The following is a 19,851-nucleotide window of genomic DNA, read 5'->3' on the forward strand; positions in this document are numbered from 1 at the left end:
CAGAACGCTGATTGGATTCTGGATTCTTTGCTTCAGATCTCAACTTATTCTACCACTTTTTCCTTCCACTAAGCTTTCCATCAATTTGGTTTGCTGAAGACGAAGAGCAGGACGCTAAAGCAGCAGAAGTTCAGAGGGCAAGATCCAACCATATTAATGGAAAGCTTAGTGGAAGGAAAATGTGGTTCAGTTGTTTGATCTGAGGTCAGAGAACTGGTTCAGATCTTTGAGAACAGAAGAAACAAGCCACAGCTGAATGTTTCCTTTCATTCTTTCATTACGACAGATGAAGACGGTACATTCTGGGTTTCTACAGAACCAGAACAGAATGATAGAAAACAAGCAGGAGGTTCTGGAGGACGTCGGGTCAGGATGCTTTCAGGTCTCCGTCCATCCTGTGCAGATAAATACTTGGCATAGAAACGCTTTATGGCTGTAGTGCAAACCGGGGAATACTGGAGCCTGGTTCTGACCCAGTTCCGACCCACTGAGCTCTTCACCGCCGGCCGGTGGCCCCGGCGGCGCTGCTCCGGTTCAGGCTGCGGCTCAGCTGAGGGAAGTGGACTGTGGGGGTTCTGGACGTCGGCCCATAAAGGCCCAGGTTCCGAGCCGCCAGAGACTTTCTGGGCTGCTTGATGGACGGAAACGGAGAGAAGAGAGGCTGGCGGGGAGCCGAGGAAGAGGAGGGAGGAAGAGGAGGACCGGGGGAGGAAGAGGAGGGAGGACCAGAGGAGGAAGAGGAGGGAGGAAGATGAGGACCAGAGGAGGAAAAGGAGGGAGGAAGAGGAGGTCCGGGGGAGGAAGAGGAGGGAGGAAGAGGAGGACCGGGGGAGGAAGAGGAGGGAGGAAGATGAGGACCAGAGGAGGAAAAGGAGGGAGGAAGAGGAGGTCCGGGGGAGGAAGAGGAGGGAGGACCAGAGGAGGAAGAGGAGGGAGGAAGATGAGGACCAGAGGAGGAAAAGGAGGGAGGAAGAGGAGGTCCGGGGGAGGAAGAGGAGGGAGGAAGAGGAGGTCCGGGGGAGGAAGATGATGTTGAAGGTTCTGCAGCAGGTCCATCAGAACCGCCCGAGTCCGGCTCTCCGGGTCGGTCTGAGTCTGGAGGAGGAAGAGGAGCTGCAGCTCTCCTCGCCTCTTCATCAGGGTCTGATTCTGGTTCTGGGTCGGTGAGGGAGTTCTCGGTCGTTTGGTTCTCCAGGTCCAGGGAGTCCAACCGGACCTTCACCTCCTCCACCTTCACCTCCTCTTCACATTCTGACTCCCCTTCCTCTTCATCATCTTCATCATCTTCCCTCTCCTCGGAGTTTCGGACCCCGATCCGGGCCCGGACCCGGGCCGGGTTCCTGCGGTGCTGCCGGGCGTGGTTCCGCCACGGAGAGCCTCTGCGGCTGCCCGGGGATCCGGTGCTGCTGGAGCCGCGGCGCCGCCTGCAGGGCGAGCCGGGTACCGGCGCGCCGGCCGACCCGGGCCGGAAGGTTCTGGACGGGCCGCGGGGCTTCCGGCCCAGCAACAGGTGGTTGATGACGGCGCTAGACGGGTTGAGCTGCGAGGCCAGAACCCGCGTGGCAGGACATTTATCTGAGAAGAAGAAGAAGAAAAGGTGGCAGTGAGTGAAAACGGGCTGCAGGGAGAAACAGCAGCCAGCAGAGGGCGCCACAGGAGGACCAATCAGATCCCAGAACCAGCTGGAGAAAGGATGTTAGCAGCTGGTTAGTTAAAGCAGGAAGGACCGGGTCAGAAACTTCTGCCTCTACTGAATGTCCATCAGAACCAGGAGGTTCTGATGCTCACCAAGTCAGCCATTTTTACTCAGGACCAGGATGAACTTTGACATCCAGTAGCGACGTCTGTTTCCACCAACCAGAACTTCATCGAAAAGTTGATTCATTTCAGCGACTAAGTTAAATTCTGTTTATTTGGGGGCGTTCAGAGAATCAGAACCAAATATCAGATCAATAATCAATCCGTTCAGTTCTGGTCTGGGCTCCTGCTGCATTAATTACTGCGTCAATGCAGATCAGCCCAGGTTACCATGGCGATTAAAGCAGGTACTGGTACCGATAGCAGCTGCTAACGTGACTGGAAGCTTCACAATTCAATGTTTGTACAGGTTTATTTTGTATCACGTTTTTTCTTCCACTCAACTTTCCATGCATATGTATGGACCAGCTTCTTTATGAAATCATTTTTAGATTATTATTGTTCTGCTGGAATAAATCAACGTTTGGATGACGATTCAGTTCCTGAACAGAAACAGGAAGCCACTCCAACACTTCCTGTTTCCTAAAGTTTCGGCCCGCCACCAGCCTCAGCCGTTCTGCCGTTTGGACCCAAGTACCGTGAGCATCCGGGTCAGAACCGCTGCCGGGTTTGTTGGGACAGTCCTGCAGAACCCCAGGACTCGTGGCCAGGCCGGGTCCGGGTCCTACGAGTCACACAGCGCGGTTAAACTCTGGACTTCCTGTCGGGGCGTCCGGGTCGGCGGCGCCGTCTCACCTGTGCGGATGCAGAGCCGCATGGCCTGCTGCTGCTGCCGCCGCTTGATGCGGCCATATTGCTTCTTCAGCGCCGTGATGTCGGTGCTCATCCGTTCCAGCATCATGCTGTTGACGGCCGCCTGATGCTCCGCACGACCACTTCCTGCGGCGGTCCCGCCCACGGCGCCTGGGCTCAGCTCGGCGATGCTGCCCTGCTCGACTCGCTGGTCTGGAGGAACAGGACAGACAGACGGCCTCAGGTATCAACTGTAAATGCACACCACACTTTTCAGATTCTTTTCATAGAAAACGTTAATATAGATTCAGCCTGCTGATTTGTCACATACACTGTAAAAAGTGTATGTGACAAATTAAATTAATTAAAACTAATTTACAAACTTTCAAGATATCAGCTTGTTCAAATCAATAACGTAATATTGATGAAAAATTATTAATTCTATTGGCAGATTATTTCATTTATAACATGAGAAAGATATTATAAGTGAAAAGATCTTCCAAACTAAAATGGTTTGATCAACAGATTATTAACTTAAACCAGCTTTTAATTCAAGTTTACTGAGATTTACAGTAGAAACTAAACCAATAAATCAATAACACACCAATAATAAGATGTTTTTTTCAGTGTAAAAACAGAGTAAAGCTGTCAGGGACTGAAAAGTTTTTTGGTCCGATTGTTTCTGTAAGGAGTAACTGGGTCAGAACCGGTCTGTGGTTGCCATGCCAACCTTTGAGGTGTTTCTGGTATCTCTGCAGCTCAGGGGCCAGCAGGCCGCCCAGGGGCCCCAAGCAGCCCAGGGCCGCCGCCACAGAGTCATCATCATCCACATCGGCGTCTTCCTCACTGTCCCAACCGGACGGACCGCTGCTGGAGGACAGAACCGGGTCAGGATGGAGGAAGTCTGAAAGAACACCAGGAAGGAACGGCTGGCGGACGTGGTCTCCATGGAGACGGTACCTTGCATTGACCTTGGTGTTGACCTTGGCTGCAGTGGGAAACGGCGTGATGTTGTAGGTGTATTTCTCTCTGAGTTCGGCCAACTGGGGGAACGGGAACGGCGCCATGGAGTAAACGTCCTGCAGAGCAAACAGAGCCTGAGCTGCAGGCCACGCCCCCCCGGCTGCAGGCCATGCCCCTCCTGATGCTGCCACTACCTGCATGAGCTGCGCCGGGTGCAGCAGGTTCTGCTCCAGCATCTCCTGGGTCAGGCCGCCCATGGTGCTGTAGAACTCGTCCGCCGTCTGGCAGTCCTCGATCCTCCTGAAGATGAGACACACACAGGCTTCAGCTGGGCTCTCCTGACCCCGACCTCTGACCCTGCCGCTCCACTCACTCCCCCAGCCGCTCCCAGATGGCCAGCGCCGCCCGGAACAGAACCTCGGACCCCTCGAAGAACACCGAGTCCCAGATCTTGAGGACGGTTGGCGCCGGCAGGCAGGTGGCGAACATAGTGAGGAACCACTGCATGGTGAAGACGTTGGTGAGCGGAGGCTCGTAGCTGCCTGCAGGACAAGAGGCTCCTTCATCCTGATTCACCATGACGACCCCCATGATGATGATGATGATGATGATGGCTTACCTCCAGCCTCCCTATTGGCCGCTTTCTGCAGGTGATGAAGGTGCTGAGACAGTCGGGGCAGCTTGAGCCGCAGCAGGTCCCGGAACACCGCCATGTCCACTGGAGACAGGAGGACACGTCCTCAGCACTACTGACCTTCCCCCACCCGCTGCTGCACACTGCCGGCCAGCTGCCTGCAACACGCCTCCTACCTCTGTGGCTCACCAAGTACGTCGTCTAGTTTCACGATACTTGAAATAGGACAAAACTAACTTCAAGATACACGAGCTCATTTTGCTTAGAACAAGACATTTAATCAAAATGGCCGCCATGGTTGTAATGTATGCAAGATATGTGTGAACTAAAACTGGAAGTAGCCATTAGCCACAGCTAACCAGACAGTTAGAGTCACCAATTAATCAGGCGCCGAATACAAATCTTAGCTCCGCTAACGCTAAACACATTAAAATATTATTGGAAGCTAACTCGAAACCACTAAACACACTAAAAAAAATGGACACCAACGTCCAACTAACCCAAAAAACATTTTAAAAAGCCAAAGCTAACACTAAAACACAAACAAACACATAAATTATAGAGCACTAACGTAAACATTGTACCAACGTAAACAATGCTAACATTGCTAAACTAATCACATAAAAAATTAGCAGAAGCTAGCTAAACCGCTAATGCAAAACAACATAAAAATAATTTGTGGAAGCTATTGCCAAACCTTTAAACATGTTAAATTTAGCATAAGCTAACACTGAACTGCTAAACACAAAACAAAAGAAACTAGCACTAAACAAATAAATAGCAGAAGCTAATGCTAACCATTAAGACGCCTCCATTCCTCCCAGTTGACTGGTGTGAGACTCACACAGAAAGTTTCTGATTTTGCTTCATATCATCATAAAGTTGTATGAATACGATGTGACAAAGTTCATCCAAGTTATGATATGGGGAACATTTTATGGCAATAATTGTTCAGTAGGTTTAAAAACGGCAGCCATGTTGAAACATGACGGCTTCAGACATGAGGCTGGGTTTACCTGATAGCGCTCGCAGGTTGTTGGCAAAGTAGCTCTCAGGCAGAACCTTGTCGATCAGGTAGATCATCACCTGAAACCCAAACAGCAGAACCAGGTGAGGTTCTGGAGAACCTTCCGGGTGGCTGACCCGTCAGCTGGACTCACCTTCAGCGCGTCGCTCTCGTTTCCTTCAGTCACCTCCAGGATGAGAGCGGCCAAAACGTTGAAGCCCTGGCAGTAACCCACCGACTTGTTCCAGCGGGCGTAGGCCAGCAGAACCCGCTTCAGAACCACCCGGTCCTGCTCCCCCTCCTGGCCGCAGTAAGAACTGCAGCCGGTGCGATGCAGATCCTGCAGCGGAGAGGGAAGAGTAAACACAGGAGCAGACTTTGACCCTCTGACCCATTTCCATGACAACACCATCCCAGCTGCTGCCTGTTCTGTTTATGTGATTTTACCTGCATGGAAAGGGAACCAGGACGGTTAAAACCAAGAATTTCCTCCAATCAAGAATTTCCTGTTTCTTTCCGACAGGAAGTGACACAAACGAGTCCAGGAAGGTCAGAAGGAAAATGGAGATCAGATTCAAATACTGATTTAGCATGAAAACGTAGAGCTGTAGAAAGTTCTCCTGGTCCATGAAGCTCAATGAGACCCACAATCGACCTATCAGATGCTGACTGACACTCCTCCTCGGCCAATCAGATCACAGATAAAGTCTGGTTACCTTGACGATCTGGATGCCCAGGGAGTCGTCGTCTGGGTTGCTGCGCTCGTTGAAGGTGAAGCGAAGTGTTTTGTCCCAGTCGATAGAGATGCTGTGGAGGTAGCGGTCCGCTAGCGTTAGCCAAACCTGCAACAACACGCCATGGTGAGCCAGAACCTCCAGAACCACTCTGGGTTCTGGAGGTCCAAACTCTGAACCCTAAACTGCTCATTTATTTGAAGCTACCAGTGTGATTTTAGCTCTGACTAACGAGAGCTGTAACAATACAATAACAATAACTGATGATGATGATGATGATGCGTACCTTCTTCCTCCACTCCCTCGGTATCCCGGTGGGAAGCCGAGCCACAGCTTTCAGCGCGTCGTACCACTGAGGAACAGAGACATCACGTTTAATGTCCTTTATTCACTGTATGTAAACTTCTGGTTCCTATGTGGAAAAGCCATTCAGAAGTAAGTACACCCCAGAGCCAACAGTGGAAACTTCTCTTCTTTATCCTCAGCTTCAGCAGACCTGAAGAAAGTAACCCCACAGCATGATCCTGCCACCACCATGTTTCACGGTGAGTTCAACAGAGACGCCTCATTCTGCTAAGTGGAGCTGCTAGCATTAGCATAATTTCTAATTAGCTTACATCAGATCAGTAGTATTATGGCTGCTGATTTTAACCTTATAGAATAAACTAAATAAAAAACATTTTAAAATGCTGCACAGCAAAAGCTCCAAATCACAGAAGTCAGACTCCAGTCCTCTGCTGTCCTGCAGGTTTTAGATGAGCCACAGGTAAAAACCCTGGAATGAATCGGCTCCATCACCTGGTGAAGATCAGGTCTCCAGAGCCTTGCTAGTGCCCAAATTATTCTGTTCAGGTGGTTCAGCAGAGGCTCATCTAAAAGTTATGGTACGGCGGCCCTGCAGGAGTTTGACAGCCCTGCTCTAAATCCTACCAAGTCGTTTGGTCTGTAAATACCTCAACTACCTTCCAGCAGAAATAGGAGCTGAAATTAAGTCAACAAGTCCTTCATACTGATGAGAAACTGTTACTGCTCCACTGGCAGATTTCCCCCCCATTTTATAAATGAAATAATCCACCTGGGGAACAAATAGTTTCTCATCAATATGAAGGAATTATTAACTTCAGCTAAGCTCCTATAGCTTTAAATTTAGTCTTATTTCAAGTTACATTTGTCTAATGTAAAATATTTAGTCTAGAAACTGAACCAAAAATACTTGTGTGAAATGTTTTTGCAGTGTATTTATGTACATCATTATTTAACTATTTAAAAGCTGATAAATATTAATTTACATTAAACAAGTCGACAAGTTTGATGTTAAATTTCTCATATGCCTGGGGCCGGCCCTGCGTGGCACTCACCTGCTGGAAGCCGTTGTTTCCCAGCGACGGCTCGATGGTGAACTTCAGCCTGGTGTCAACACCTGGAAACAAACAGGAGCCTGAGCACCGCAGCTTCTACCGGATCAGAACCGGCTTAAAAAAATCAACATTTACAGAGAAAAGTTCGACCAGAACATCAGGATCAACAGAACCGAGTCAGAATTCAAGTCACATCTCCAGCTGCCAGCTTTTTCATCTTTTCATGAATCAGGATCATCTGACCCAAAAGGTTCGGGTTCATTGTCGCTGTCCACTTCCGGTGGTGCTGAATCCGACCCGAACCGCTAAACATCGACAGGAAGTGAATTGGACCCGAAGCGAATAGGGAAAATGTTCAAACCGGACCAAACCGAACCCGTTTCCTCCAGCCGGAACCTTTTTAACCATTATTATTATGTTAGAAAATCCCGTTTGACCTGCTTGGTCCGGTTCGGTTCGGCTCCCCTGCGCCATTCCGCTTCGTTGTGAGGCTTCGTGGGGATTACCGGGGAGGACCCGCCCACTTCCCGGTACCGGATTATATTCCCACCCGGGAAAGCGCCCCCGGAGATTACAGCAGCGGGACTACACCGGAAGCGCTTTACAGAAAAATACAAAATAAAAGCCGGCAGAGTGAAAGAAAAACTGAATCTTTAAGGAGGCGGTTCAGATTCGGTGGCAAATTTTCAGAAAAAAATTTAATTTCTTCAAAATCTAGAATTATGACATTTAAATGTTCTGATTTCAATCTACATCCTATTTTGGTGTCGGAGATTCAGCATAAAAAGAAAGAACAGAGCAAAATGTCCCCAGAATGAACTCAGAAAATTTTTACATTAAGCAGGACGAACATGCGGAGCGGCGGTCGGAACCGCAGGTCCACACCTGGTTCCAAGGTGCAGAGCAGCCGCGGGGCGCTGCGGGAGATCCCGTTGCGTTTCCGCAGGACGCTGCTGATGATGCCGCCGACCCCGGCCGGGCCCTGCGGCCGCTGCCGGCCGGCCGCCCGGGGCCTCCTGCCGGCGGGGAGCCGCTCCTGCCTCATCCCGGAAACAGGCCGCTCCGACCGGACTCTGCGCTCATCACCTGCCGATGCGCTTACGAACCGGAGCCCATCCGAAGCCGAGCCGAGCCGAACTGTTCAAGGAGGTTCAGGTTCTGAAGCGCTGCTTCCGGACTAATAGGAACCAGGCCCAAACAACCTGCCGGTACCGGCACCGGTTCAGGAAAGCATCTGATGAGATGAGGAGGAAGTGGTGGATGCTGCTGATGCTGCACTCTTCCTCCTCCTCCTCTTCCTCCTCTCTGACGTCACCAGGAGGCGGCGCAAGGACGGAGGACGGAGGAGCTAACGGAGGACCGGTCCGGTCCGGTTCATAAAGTTCGACAGTAAAACTGGATATCATGTTCATCAGAAAGGAAACAGTGGGATTATTACGGATTATTTTAATCCTGCAGACGTCACATTATGAACTCCGCTCTTAGTTTTAGTTCTGGTTTCAAATTTCTGAGAAAATGTTGGTTCATGAGCCGGTACCGGTTCTGGACCTGCAGTCCGAACCAAAACCATCATCTACCAAATGAGCTTTTATGTCTGCAGAAATGTGCAGGTCTTTGAAGTGGTTGGAATAATTAGTAGAACTTCATGGACCCAAACAGAAACGGTTCTGATCTTACGTCTCTTCTGGGACACGGCCTGGAGGCACGCCGTGATGACGTCATAGTTCTTCTGGCGCTTGTGGACCAGCCGGTCCCGCCTCTTCAGCTGCCGCAGCAGCTTGGTGGACTGCAGGCCGGAGCGGTGCTTCACCTCCTGGATGATGGAGCGCAGCTCCTGCAGGTCTGACAGGAGAAGAGCAGCACAGCGGGTCAGAACCACAACCAGAACCAGAATCCCATTCAGAACCACAACCAGATTCAACACCTTGACTTTTCCTCCCGTTTTGCTCAAACAGACCCAGAGGTCAGTGGCTCTGAACATGTTGGTTTATTATACTTCATTGAATAAAACCTCTTGGTTTATTTGTTAGCACATTCCAGCAGAAAACATGAAGTTCATTAAACTACATCATAAAATTTGTAGTTTCTGTAAAGAAGGAAACTTTTTCCTCCTAACTTTGAAGTTTAACTGCTGAAAGCAGAGCAGCAGGAAAACACCAGAACCGTTATCGGACCGTTTCCTCTTCCTGACTCTGCATTGTTAGCAGGCAGAGTGTGTGTGTGTGTGTGTGTGTGTGTGTGTGTGTGTGTGTGTGTGTGTGTGTGTGTGTGTGTGTGTGTGTGTGTGCAGGGCAAACACCGCCTGTCTCTGCATGCCAGGCGAGACTCCAAGGTGACGACCCAATCAGCTCCACTAACCAGGAAATAACCAAACTTTATTATAATTATTGATGGGTTTTAATTGAACCATTTCACCTTTTTAGTGAACATCAAAAATTCATTAATACATGCAAATAAAGTCATTCACTTCCTTTGTAAACTTAATTTTACCAACAGCAGCGTTCCTTCAGTGAACTCTTGATTTGTGAAAATCCAACATGAAGTTTATTAATTTCTGAATATTCGGATTATTTTATGGGTTAACTGATTAATAACTGAATGAAAATGTTATTTTACTGAGCTAAAGCTTCGCCTGGTTCAGATTCTGGATGGTTCTGGGTCATCTGGAAGTGATTTAAATCTTTATCCGATTTTCACCAGAACCAGAACCTTCCCGGTCCGAGTGATAACAGGGTTTAGATGTTAAAGAACTTCCTGGTTGATAAACCGGACAGACTGACACCGGTCCTGATCGGTACGGAATATAACAATCAATAAAAACTTGATTTCTTGATATTCAGTTTTCTTCAAACACGTTTTCATTTAACTTCAGTTTCATGTTTAAAATAAAAACCAGCAGAGAAAGAAACGAAGTTCATATTGAGGAGGTTTAGCAGCATTCAGCCAGCAGGGGGCGCTCTTTTTCCTGAACACCTTCAGGCTGTTTCTAAGACAAAATAAATGAAATGTTGCTAAATGATAATTATTATATTGCCTCATTAGTTTAATCCCTCCCTCCTGGTGTGCGTGCATGACGTCACGGGAGGAAGCATTTTGTTGACATCACTCTGAGATGTTTCAGGTCTTATTTTTAGTTTAGAAAACATCATTTTGTCTGATTTCACTTTAAGCCCACTTCGTTGCTTTCTGCAGTTTCAGTTTCAGTACCGGGTTCTGGTCGGACCCAGATAGCAGACCCTTCCGGACCGCGCAGGGCCCGCCAGCCCCCGCCTCGCCCCGCTCACCTTTCTGGGCCAGGTAAGTCATCTGCAGCCGCCGGGTGTGCCGCTCCTGCAGCTCCTGCAGGAAGCCGCAGCCGGAGTTGCTGCGGGCCGGCAGGGTGTCGGAGCCGGAGCCGGTGGAGCTGTCCCAGCTGTCCGCGGTGCGCCGCCCGCCGCCGCTGAACGCGTCGTAGAGCTCCACCAGCAGGCAGTCCACGATGGAGCTGCGTGGGGCCGCGGGCTCCGGGTCCCGCAGCTCCGCCGGACGTGATGAAGGTGAGGATGAGGATGATGATGTGTCATTGTGGGTCCACTGCTGGAAGCCGCAGAAATCCTCCGTGGAGTGGCTGAACACGCCGCTCTCCTCCTCGGAGCCCACGCTGCGATCACATATGTTCACTTCCAGAAGTTCCTCCCGGCTCGGTTCGAGCCCCGCCGCCATGTTTCCGGCCGCTGGACCGGTTCCGACCCGCAGCGGGTTTATCAGCGGAGTGGAAGTTTGTCTGAGTCCGTGGAAGACTCCACGGCTCCCCGCGGCAGGTGGGCCGGTCCCGCCGCTCCCGCTGCCTGCCTCCGGGTTCCGGGCCGGACTTCCCGGATCCCCCCTCTTTGACGGAACAATGGACCGGTCCAAAGCGACTCCTGAGCGGCGGGCAAACTTTCTGCTGCTCCACAGGCAGGTGCAACAGGTGTTTCTGCCAGCCAATCAGAGACGAGCCGAAAATGATCGACCAATCAGCTTCCTGTGGTGAGCAACCAGCTGAGCAGGAAGTATCAGGATGTTTTTCACTTTGCTTAAACTTTATGAACCTTTTCAGACTTTAACACGTAGTTTTATTAACAAAGTAAATGTTTAATAATTTAATATTAGAATAAAAATATTTTATTGTTCATCGGTGATTCAGATGTAACAGCAGATCATAGAATCTAGATTCACATAAAGAAACAAAAAAGTAAAACAGAATTAAGAATAAAGTACTCTACAGTAAAACCAAAATTATAACATAAATACAGTTATGAAAACAGCGAAGTGCAAATGAGTTAAAAATGTAGCATTTTATTCAATTTAAGCTTTATTTCTACGGTTCACAACAAATGTCTCCAGACTTTTTACAGTAAATGATGTCAATTCAATAATAATACATTCCAACTGATCATCCAACAATAAGCTCAATTAATTCATTTCCAAGTTTAAAAAGTCCAAGCAGCAGAGCGTCGAGTCACTTCCAACAAATAGTAATAATTTCTAGAATCATAAATAACTTAAAGAGGAAAACATGAGTCTGATTTAATGTGAGATAGGAGACGATGGAAATATTTATGTTAGTTTTATTGTCTTTATTTAGTATTGCTCAAAACCCTGAAAGCCTGAAATTTTACTTTTTACATTTTTATTGTGAATTTTACATCTTATAAAAGTCATGAAAGAATAAAAAGATAAATAATATAAATGATCAGCAATAAATGAAATAATAAGATATAATAAAGTTGATTAAATGGATAAATAAACTCTCCTGCTGATCATCTTAGCTCTGATAGAAAGTAAAAAGTACACCCTCCGGTACCTGGTTCACTTTCTTTTCATCAAATTTTCCTTTTTAATCTTTGTTTCGTTAAAATCATGACGCTGGTTTTAATCTAACAGGGACATAGCGCCCCTGCTGGATGGATGCGGAGGATGACGTGATTTTCATGGAGGACTTCCATCCGGATCCGGACCAGATTCTGGTTCTGGACCTGATGATGAGGCTGCAGGTCAGATCAAGAGTTCCTGAAAGACTGAAGGACTTCAAACTTTAAATGATCTAAAACTGATTAGTAGCCGAGTCCTGATTTTACAGATCCGCTCCATTTTTCAGCTCAACATGAGGAGACTGACGGCGTTTAAAGCTTCATTGGGTTTATTTTTACAAGCCCATTAAATGAAACTCTTTACAGATTTTGCGGTATATTTTATTTAATATTAGTCAATTTTATATTGTGTCGATTTTGTTCAACTTCATTGATTTAAAAGAGGAACTTTCAGAGGAAGCATTTAGTTTCATAAGTAAATCAAGACGTATTAACTAAAGAGGAACCAGAATAAATGACTTGGATTCGGTCGTATTTTTAATTATTATATTTGGAGGTTGTGTGTGAGTGTCCAAAAAGGTTCAAAGGTAAAACGGAAATGTCTTCTTATCTATAATTATTACTATTACTATTTCTGCATCCATGGTTTTAAAATTAGTCAATTTATTATTTTACATTTATCAATTTCCCTAGTATTTCTATGTCTCATTCAGTATAGTTTAATTTTATTTTTCATTTTGTATTCTATTTATTGTAATATTAATATGTCAAGGCTTTTATTTTGCACAACCCAGCCTGACAGCTGTTGTTTACATTCTGTTCTGACGACTACTTCCTGTAGTAAAACCAAGCTGCACCAACAGTGCCCCCTGCTGGATTTACATGGATTTACTCATTAAACCTTAACTTATATTTGATTCAGATTTACTTATTTATTTAAAGTTCTTTCTCTCTAAGAATTATATCTAAACTTATTTTTACATGACTACTGATTTAGTTTCTTAATTTATTTTTATTGTTTCAAACTTGTAAAATATAGCAACATTTTAATGTTTTTAAACAAATCATAAATTAACATTCAGTCGCTGTTTAAATTTTTTTTATAAAGGTTTCAAAATAAAAGCCGGAATTGCGCCGGGACCTTTATTATGAAAGGCGGTCCGGAAGTCCCGCCCTCTCCCCGGTGTCTGAGCGGCTGTTTCGGCGTGCCTCCTCTCAGTGCTCGGTCTCTGCGGACGGATCAAGATGTCGGACCCTTGCTCCTTCTCCTCCTTCTCCACCTGCCTCACCAAACACCTGAACCTGCAGCTGCACGTGGACTTCGACAGACACGTGATCAGAGGGAAGGTCCAGCTCACCGTGGAGGCTCTGGAGGACCGCTTCTCCGTTCTGGTATGCTGCCCGGATCCGGTGCTCCGGTACCGACCCGGTCTCAGCCTCTGAGCTCACATCAGGCAGCTTGTCAGTGAGGCGAATAAAAACAGAGATAATTTGCATAGAGTCTGGTCTGGGGTCTGGTTCAGAAACACGGAGCTCAGGAAGATCTGCTCAGAGTTCTGCTTGGTTCTGGTTCTGCAGCGGAACAGCCGCAGGTCCAGCTGAGATGGTGAAGTTTCTTTATCCAGCTGAGGTTTCTCTTTAATTCGGCTCATGAAGGCCACACTTGCATCACATATTTAATCATTTTAAGGAGCTAAATCTGAGCAGAGTTTTGTTAGAAGACGGTGAACTTTGATATTTGGTTCCGGAGTGAAAGAGAATCATTCCTCTGCGGCAACATAAACACACCGCAGAAAGTGTTTAAATGTTTTATTTGTGACTCATCCACACTTCCAGTTGCCACTGTGTGGAGTCCTGAGGTGTGACGTCATGAGGACAGGCGTTTTCACCTGAGCTCTTAATATTTCACTGAAGTGCAATCTGAGTGTGAAAGAGTCAGAAGCAGCAGAATGAAGCATCAGATTTCATCTGATGAATGTGTTTTATATTGATGACCTGGAGCTGCAGTGATGTGTGAACTTTGTTCTGGTCCAACTGGTTTGCAGCCAAGTGACTTTTATCAGCAGGTGTGGCTTTACCTTGTTAACCCCTTAATGAAATCAGTTCTTCTGCTGCAGACTTTGGACAGCAGGGACCTGAACGTCTCATCCGTGTCGGTCAACCAGCAGACGGCCCACTTCGAGCTGGGCCCCAAACACAGCTTCAAGGGGACCCCACTGGTCATCACGCTGCCCTTTGACCTCTCCAGGTGAGCTCACGTCCAGCTCCCCACCTCCTGTCTGTCCTAACGGTGTCATGTATGACCTGTCTGTGTCTGGACCAACCAGGGGCCAGCAGGTGATCGTGGAGGTGACCTATGAGACGTCTCCATCTGCGTTTGCGCTGCAGTGGCTCACACCTGAGCAGACAGCGGGGAAGAAGCAGCCCTACCTGTTCAGCCAGTGCCAGGTGACGTACCTGTCAGACATACCTAAGGCATAGGAAGATGTGGTCGGGTCCAAACAGCAGAAGTTCTGGTTCCTCTTGGTGGTTTCTAGCTGTTGAGACACAGATTTGGTTAAACTGATGTTTCTTCAGTGTTGAGCAATGACCCGGTTGCTCCATTTCCTCCTGGTTCTGGTTCCAAACTGGTTCCGTTTCTAACGAAGCTCCTCGTCTTACCTCTGAAAAACACACAGAACCGGTCTGGAAGGTCCAACAGAACCAGAACATCTGCAGAGCAAATTGATCAGAATCTGAATCTTTGCCCTGCACTTTGTCTGACAGGCTCATCACTGCAGGAGCATGATTCCCTGTCAGGACACGCCATCCATTAAACACACCTACTACGCACAGGTAACACACACACCTGCAAAGCTAACACACACACACCTGCACAGCTAACACACACACCTGTCTCCAGGTGTCCGTCCCGAAGCAGCTGGTGGCGGTGATGAGCGCGGTGAGAGACGGACAGGAAGTGGATCCTCAGGACACCGGTCGGATCGTCTACAGGTTCCGACAGCCGGTAGGCCACGCCTCTTTCCTTTATGACATCATCACCGTCTCACCTGAGTTCAGGTCTTCACAGTCTGGCTAAAGTATTCACACCCCTGATGTCTTTTCATAAAAAACTCTGAAAAGTGTGGCATGCATTAGTATTCAGCCCTACGAGCTCTGTGACCTCACTGTTCCCCTCTGTGACCTCTGACCTCAGGTGGCTATGCCGTCCTACCTGATAGCCATTGTGGTGGGAGCTCTGGAGAGCAGGTAGTGTTTGATGATGTCATGGCTCCACCTGTACCAGGTGACAGGACCTCTGCTCTCTGATTGGTCTACAGGGAGATCGGCCCCAGGTCCAGAGTCTGGTCTGAGATGGAGTTTGTGGACAAGGCGGCGTCCGAGTTCTCTGAGGTGAGTCGCCATGGTAACCGTGATCCGATCAGAGTGGCCGGCCCCGTTCCGCTGCTCTCCCTCACCTGTTCTGGTTTCACCTGTCTATCAGACGGAGACCATGCTGAAGACGGCCGAGGACCTGGCCGGGCCGTACGTCTGGGGTCAGTACGACGTCCTGGTTCTGCCGCCCTCCTTCCCCTACGGCGGCATGGAGAACCCCTGCCTCACCTTCGCCACGCCCACTCTGCTGGTAAACCTGAACGCGCCTGCCACACCTGGCGCCGCGTCATGTGACCGTCCTGTTGACCAGCTGTTTCCTGTCTGTCTCTCCTCAGGCTGGAGACAAATCCCTGTCTGGAGTGAGTAACATCCGGGTCACACCTGGGTCTCCGTGTGGGCGGGGCTTTAATGGACAGGTTAATCCAGGTGGGATGGTGTCTGTGTTCCTCAGGTGATCGCTCATGAGATCTCCCACAGCTGGACCGGGAACCTGGTGACCAACAGAACCTGGGAACACTTCTGGTAACCAATCAGGAGCGAGTAGGGGTCCAGTGGGTTTGGGTGTGATGTTCAGGTGTGTTCTGCTCCCAGGCTGAACGAGGGTCACACCGTCTACCTGGAGAGGATGATCGGCAGGCGTATGGAGGGGGAGCAGTTCAGGCAGTTTAAAGCCATCGGGGGCTGGAAGGACCTGCAGGACTCGGTGAGAACCAGAACCCATCAGTACGTCTCCTCAGAACCATGCAGGCGTTTCCTCTCACCGCTCGCCTCACCTGTCGCTCAGGTGAACACCTTTGGAGCCAACAACCCTCTGACCAACCTGGTGCCCAGCCTGCAGGAGGTCAATCCTGACGACGCCTTTTCCTCGGTGCCCTACGAGAAAGGCTTCGCTCTGCTGTACCACCTAGAGGAGCTGATGGGGGGGCCAGGTGACCCCTGGACACACACGCACACACACCGACCTGGTTCTGGTCCTTTGCTGATACACCTGTTGGCTTGTCTCTCCCTCAGAGGTCTTCATGGGTTTTGTGAAGTCCTACATCCAGCGATTCGCCTACAGCAGCGTCACCACTGATGACTGGAAGAGCTACCTGTTCACCTACTTTAAGGACAAGGTGAGGAAACACCTGGGAGGGCCTCTGGGTGACGGACCTACTGAGGACATTCTGGCATTACGGACCTACTTGGGCGTTTTTGGTTTGACGAACCCACTTCTTGGCTTTTGGGGTGATGAATGTAGTCGAGGACGTACTTGGGGGCCCTGAGGGGCCGTTGGTTTGACCAACCCAGCAGCCCCTAAGGACCCCCAGGTCGGTCCATCACCCCAAAAGCCAAGGAGTGGGTTGACCTACTCGAGGACCTTCTGGGTTGATGAATATATTCGGGGGCCTTTGTGGTGAGGAACATTTCGGGGGGATGAATCCAGGGTCCCTAGTTCTGGGGTGTACCAGGTTTTGTTGGCTTCTTGGTTCTGGTGGTTCCTGGTTCTCAGGTGTCCAACATGTCGTCCTTCAGGTGGACATCCTGAACAAGGTGGACTGGAACGGCTGGATGTTCACTCCTGGGATGCCTCCGGTCAAACCTCAGTAGGTGAATCTTACCTGTCCTCCATCTGGTCCCTGAGACCCGTCCTGACCCGCTGGTTCTGGTTCTGATCCAGGTATGACACCACGCTGGCAGACGCCTGCATCGCTCTTACTCAGAGGTGGATCAAGGTAAGAACTGCTCCTCACCCAGACAAGTCCCCTAGAGGCTTTGGACCGAGACGTCTGTCCTCTGAGCTCCGTCTGTCCTCTGAGCTCCGTCTGTCCTCTGAGCTCCGTCTGTCCTCTGAGCTCCGTCTGTCCTCTGAGCTCTGTCTGTCCTCTGTCCCCTCAGGCCAAAGACCAGGACCTGAATGTCTTCAGCCAGTCGGATGTGAAGACACTGTCGTCCCACCAGCTCATTGAGTTCCTTTCTCTGCTGCTGCAGGAGGTAAAGCCGGCCCTCTGTGTCCCCCTGTGACCTCTGTGTTTCCTTCCGACCTTTGACCCCTGCTCTGTCCCTCAGGAGCCCCTCCCTCTGTCTCATGTGAAGAGGATGCAGGAGGTCTATGATCTCAACGCCTCCACCAACTCAGAGATCCGCTTCAGGTGACTCATTGGCTCAGATCTAAGCTCCGCCCCTCCCTGGCAGCGCTGCGTCCTGATTGGCTGCTGTGTGTCCAGGTGGCTGCGGCTGTGTGTCCGCTGTCAGTGGGAGGAGGCGGTTCCTCTGGCGCTGAAGATGGCGACGGAGCAGGGCAGGATGAAGTTCACCCGTCCACTCTTCAGGTACCGACGATGGATCCAGGTGAGCTGCAGGTAAACGCTGCCGTGTTTCTCACCTGTCCTCCATCTTTGTGCCTCTGGACCTGCAGGGAGGTTTTTAACTTTGAGAAGTACCGTGAGGAAGCCGTGCGCGTGTTCCTGGCTCACCGCGCCGCCATGCACCCTGTGACCTCCGGCCTGGTGGCCAAGGACCTGAAGGTGGACGCCAGCAGCACCGGAGACCGCTGAGGCCCGCCCGGTTCCGACCCGGTTCTGAACCTGCAGTATTAAATCACAGAACCAGAAGCTTCTGTTGGACCATATCAGGTTTTTATAAAGATCTCTGAGCGCAGCGCCGAGTCGTGTCGTTTGTTTTAAACTACAGGGAGAAAATCAACTTTCTGCATCTCTTTGGTGTGGAGTGCACCTCTTGGTTTAGACCCTGGTCTCCAACATGCGGCTCCAGGACCATGAGTGGTTCTCTGGACCTTCCACAGCGGCCCTTAACTTTAAATAAAGATGTAATAACAAATGCAGGTTGGTTTTCCCACTGTAAAAAATCTTAGGAGGTATTTTTGATCTTTTATTGCAAAAATCTTTCATAAATTTAAAATAAGACAAAACTAAGTTAGAGGTAACTTTTCAGCTGTTAACTCAATATTGACTTAAAACAGTAATTTACCATTTTAACTTGTATAGGAAAATGTTTGGTTCTACTGGCAGATTATTTCACGTTTGGATCAATGTTAACGATTTAAGTTAAGGAATCTCCTGTTTATTTGTAAATTAGTTCAGTCTCTTTCCATTAGAAACTCGACAAAAACACTTGGTTACGTTTTGTGTTTTTGCAATAATTTCAGTAAATATTCACAAAAGAACGTCTGAAAAATAACCAGGAATATTTTTGAAGGTTTTTTTTAGGGTTGGAAACTTTTTTTTCAGTCAGGAAGATTTTGGGCCCAAACAAAAACTTTGATTTCAAGCTCTTTGACATTAGGTACAAATACATCAACGTTAGAGGAAATAATGGATTTTTATAGCATTTTCTACAAATATCAACGTCCCCTAGAAGAAAACCTAAAAACTGATATAAAGTTATAAGCAGTATAACATTTTAAAGATCCTGTTGCCATAAACAAGTTTTATTTACAAAAGTAAAGTTATAAACCAAGTGAAGGACAGGAGTGGATGGGTTCAGTATTTTTGCCAATAAGCAGAAGTTTGTGTTCAGCCCCATTAATTCAGAGCCCGGTGAGTCATGGTGGTGGCAGCGTCATGCTGTGGTGATGGAGGCGTTCTGGGTTTTAATGTCTGAGCAGAACAAAGATGAACAGGTAACGGTCGTCAGGTCGAGTTTCACCATCAGCTTCCTGTTGGCGTGAAGCAACGATAAATTACATCCTGAGTTTGTTCATCAGGAGGAAGTGAGGAAACGTTTCACCAACTTTCTACAGTTTACATGAACCAGAGACCATCAGTTATTCGTTTTCCATAAAATCATCCAGACTGGATGCAAAGAACATAAAACTCAAACATTTTGGATGATTAATGTGAAGCAGCTGCTTCCAGAGGTCACAGGGGTCAGAGGTTAAATGGACACACCTGGGCAGTTCAGGTGACACACGGTCACCAAGGAAACGGCCTGGAGACGCCTTCAGACATGCAAGGTAAGCAAACCATTGCCCTAAGCAGCGTCTCCCAGCCCTGGTCCTCCAGGTGTTTGTTGGCCTGCAGTCAGCTGAGGTGCATTAAAGCAGGGGATTTCTAAACCACGCAGGTCGGTGTGCCTGGAGGACCAGGGTTGGGAAACGCTGCTCTAAAGCTCAGGGATCCTCTGGAGCGTCAGGAGTTCCCCACGGCGCCGACTGGGCCCGGTTCATTTTCAATCAGCAGCTCAGAGTGGAAGATGTCTGAGCCTGTAGCCGAGTTAGCATCCACACAGAGATGCTCGTCACCACGGCGACTCAGAACAAAATACTTTGGACTTTCTTCCAACTTTATCATTTAAAAAAGTTAAACACAGCAAATTGAAAATCTGGACCTAAATGTAGCAAAAACTAGTTTGAACTAAAAACTGAGTGGCAGGAAGTGAAGAACCCGTCCAGCTGCAGGAAGCAGGCGAAGCGTCTTCAATCTTTGTATTTTAAATCCGGTTCTAGATGACAGAACCT

At 48.6% G+C, this 19,851-nt stretch overlaps 2 protein-coding genes and 1 long non-coding RNA gene across 6 annotated transcripts; 2 read left to right on the forward strand and 1 right to left on the reverse strand.

Annotated features, from left to right (window-relative positions):
* Positions 1-253: 253 nt before the first annotated feature.
* On the reverse strand, positions 254-10,887 carry tbc1d30 (TBC1 domain family, member 30). Of its 4 annotated transcripts, none has more exons than XM_088003447.1 (15): positions 10,470-10,887; positions 8,863-9,027; positions 7,186-7,247; positions 6,114-6,179; positions 5,810-5,935; positions 5,248-5,433; positions 5,104-5,173; positions 4,073-4,171; positions 3,827-3,995; positions 3,648-3,753; positions 3,451-3,569; positions 3,221-3,357; positions 2,494-2,703; positions 2,336-2,422; positions 254-1,575 (listed from the first exon to the last, which is right to left on the reverse strand). In XM_088003447.1, the coding sequence occupies exons 1-15, from the start codon at positions 10,885-10,887 to the stop codon at positions 497-499; spliced, it is 3,099 nt and encodes a 1,032-aa protein (XP_087859573.1). In that variant the 3' UTR covers positions 254-496. The 4 variants fall into 4 exon arrangements, with proteins under 4 accessions (XP_087859573.1, XP_087859572.1, XP_087859575.1 ...); XM_088003446.1 differs by having other exon boundaries at positions 3,221-3,360; XM_088003449.1 differs by lacking the exon at positions 2,336-2,422.
* Positions 9,074-13,112, forward strand: LOC148152555 (uncharacterized). Its single transcript, XR_015762213.1, has 4 exons — positions 9,074-9,148; positions 10,378-10,721; positions 10,852-11,193; positions 12,091-13,112. It is a non-coding gene; the product is annotated as an uncharacterized LOC148152555 (long non-coding RNA).
* Positions 13,113-13,172: 60 nt separating this feature from the next.
* lta4h (leukotriene A4 hydrolase) lies at positions 13,173-18,032 on the forward strand. The gene is made up of 19 exons (XM_014985834.2): positions 13,173-13,409; positions 14,135-14,265; positions 14,345-14,465; positions 14,784-14,852; positions 14,920-15,024; positions 15,214-15,266; positions 15,338-15,410; positions 15,502-15,642; positions 15,728-15,751; positions 15,844-15,914; positions 15,984-16,095; positions 16,177-16,321; positions 16,404-16,507; positions 16,908-16,978; positions 17,053-17,107; positions 17,271-17,366; positions 17,442-17,524; positions 17,600-17,704; positions 17,791-18,032. The coding sequence occupies exons 1-19, from the start codon at positions 13,263-13,265 to the stop codon at positions 17,927-17,929; spliced, it is 1,845 nt and encodes a 614-aa protein (XP_014841320.2). The 5' UTR covers positions 13,173-13,262; the 3' UTR covers positions 17,930-18,032.
* Positions 18,033-19,851: the final 1,819 nt, after the last annotated feature.

The sequence above is a fragment of the Poecilia mexicana genome, unplaced genomic scaffold, assembly GCF_051168715.1.
Source record: "Poecilia mexicana isolate PSO_F unplaced genomic scaffold, ASM5116871v1 scaffold_23, whole genome shotgun sequence".
NCBI lineage: Eukaryota > Metazoa > Chordata > Actinopteri > Cyprinodontiformes > Poeciliidae > Poecilia > Poecilia mexicana.